At 49.7% G+C, this 2,699-nt stretch overlaps 1 protein-coding gene across 1 annotated transcript; it reads left to right on the forward strand.

Annotated features, from left to right (window-relative positions):
* Positions 1 to 227: 227 nt before the first annotated feature.
* LOC107109443 (RNA-directed DNA polymerase homolog) lies at positions 228 to 782 on the forward strand (the record flags this gene model as incomplete). Its single annotated transcript, XM_015410067.1, has 1 exon — positions 228 to 782. A coding segment is annotated over one exon (555 nt), but the record flags the coding sequence as incomplete, so codon positions are not given.
* Between the last annotated feature and the right edge of the window lie 1,917 nt (positions 783 to 2,699).

Here is a 2,699-nt window from a genome sequence, read left to right on the forward strand (position 1 = left end):
GGGGGGACCAGCCGACCGCACAGTTCCCCTGCGGCGCTTTGCAGCCGGAAGAGTTAGCTTCTTTGCCTCGAGAGTATAGAGACTTGGCGAAAGTGTTTGGCGAAGATGAAGCTAACGAATTGCCCCCCCATCGCTCTACTGACTGTGCTATTGAACTTTTGCCTGACTGTAAATTACCTAAAGGTAAAATCTATGCGATGGGGCCGGCTGAGAAAGTTGAACTGCGGAACTTTATTGATAAAAACCTAGCCCGAGGTTTCATTCGCCCGGCTTCCTCCCCTTTCGCCGCGCCTGTACTTTTCCGAAAGAAGAAAGACGGGGGGCTTAGATTGTGCACTGATTATAGGGGTCTGAACGCTGTTTCTTTGTCCAATGCCTACCCCCTCCCGCTAATCAAGGACTTGGTAGCTGAGGCCACCAAGGGCAAAATCTTCTCGAAACTTGACCTCCGAGATGCATATTTCCGTGTGCGCATTCGGGAGGGGGATGAAAGTAAGACTGCATTTAATACCCCTTTGGGGCAGTTTGAGTACCTCGTTATGCCCTTCGGGCTTCAAGGGGCTCCGGGGGTCTTCATGAACCTAATCAATGAGGTCCTACATGAGTTCTTGTTCAAAGGAGTGGTCCTTTACCTTGATGACGTGTTGCTGTACTCTCAGGACCTCCCGTCGCATATTAAATTGGTGCGCCAGGTCCTTAAGCGACTTTATGAACACCACCTGTTTGCAAAGCTGTCAAAATGTGAATTCCACAAGACATGCATTGACTTTTTGGGTTATCGCATCTCTGGGGGGAAGGTGGAAATGGACCCTGCTAAAATACAGGCTGTACTTGACTGGGAACCCCCCAGGACCCGCAAACAATTGCAAATGTTCCTCGGATTCGCCAATTTTTATAGAAATTTCATCCAGAATTTCGCTCAAATTGCCCTTCCTCTGACTGATTTGCTAAAGACCAAGGGGAAGGGGTTTGATGCTACGAAACCAGGCGCCCCGCTTAAATGGTCCCCTGCTTGCGCAGAGGCTTTTGAGAAACTTAAACTGATGTTCACATCTGAGCCAGTGCTAGCGCGCCCTGATGAAACTAAAAAATTCATTGTCCAAACTGATGCCTCGGATGTGGCAATGGGGGCCGCTATTTTGCAAGAAGGGGAAGATGGTCGTTTACACCCCCTCGCATTTGTGTCTAAAAAGTTTTCTGACGCTGAACGAAACTGGGGGATTTGGGAGAAGGAGGCATCAGCGATCCGGCTGGCTCTCTCCACTTGGAGGCAGTGGTTGGAGGGGGCGCAACTGCCATTTGAAGTCTGGACTGACCATAAAAATCTGGAAATGCTGAAATCCCCCCGTTCTCTCAACGCTAAACAACTTCGTTGGGCGGACTTCTTTGCTAAGTTTCGATTCACTCTTCGTCATTTCCCTGGGACGGCTAATTCCCTGGCTGACGCGCTCTCACGCCTCCCACAACATGACAGTCAGCGTGAAATCATCATGGACTCTGTTTTTTCCCCCTCCCACCTGGGGGGGGCTGTGGTCACCCGTGCGCAAGCGCGCTCGATTCCGCGCTCTGATGAAACTTCGCCTTCCCTTTTCCCTGGGGGGGGGGGGGCTGGGTCCAGAAATATATGTCTGCTTTTACTGCTGATGATGATGCCTCCCTGAAAGCGTTGCCAGATTGTGTCCGTAGCCCTGAAGGTCTGATTTATTCTGGAGACAAACTGTATGTGCCTATTTCGATGAGGAGGGAGGTGATGGATTCTGCTCATGGTTCGAAACTGGCAGGGCATTGGAGTTTTGTTAAATCTCTGCAACTCATCCGCAGACAGTTCTGGTGGCCACAGATGCGCAAAGACCTCTTGACTTTTGTTCGGTCCTGCCAAACCTGTGCCTTGACTAAACCCAGAGTGGGCAAGCCTCCTGGTCTTCTGCAGCCACTCCCTACCCCATCGAGACCGTGGGAAGTGGTGTCCATGGACTTTATTACTGACCTCCCTGCGAGCAAAGGGAACACTGTTATTTGGGTGGTTGTTGATTTATTTTCTAAGCAAGCTCATTTTGTGCCTTTTCCTTCCTTGCCTACAGCTCAGAGGTTGGCGAAATCGTTTATGTCTCACGTGGTGAAAATTCATCAATTACCTGCTAAATTAATTTCTGACAGGGGGACCCAATTTGTTTCTAAGTTTTGGAGGGAACTTCTTTCCATTTTAGGGGTGGAACAAGGGCTCAGCAGCGCGTATCATCCTGAGACTGACGGACAAACAGAACGAGTTAATCAGACCCTGGAGCAATATCTTCGTTGTTTTACTAATTATCAACAGAATGATTGGTGTGAATTGTTGCCTCTTGCTGAATATTGTTATAACAATACTGTCCATAGCTCCACGGGCATGTCTCCTTATAAAGCTGTCTCTGGTTACGACAGCCCCCCCTCCCCTTCCTCGAAGGGATGGGGGAACGTCCTGTGGGGGGCGCTGATAAATGGTGTATGTCCTTGCAAAATGCATGGCCTCTGCTATGCCAAACGCTTGACGCAGCCAAGGCTGCTTACAAGACCCAGGCAGACAAGGGTAGGGTGGTGGGGTTTGATCTGAAACCTGGGGATCTTGTGTATGTCTCGACCAAGAACATTAAGATGCTGCGACCTAGCAGGAAATTGGGGTGGAAGTTCATTGGTCCATTCAAAGTGCGTAAAGTCATAAA

Source organism: Gekko japonicus, unplaced genomic scaffold (assembly GCF_001447785.1).
Source record: "Gekko japonicus isolate JY-2015 unplaced genomic scaffold, Gekko_japonicus_V1.1 scaffold170, whole genome shotgun sequence".
NCBI lineage: Eukaryota > Metazoa > Chordata > Lepidosauria > Squamata > Gekkonidae > Gekko > Gekko japonicus.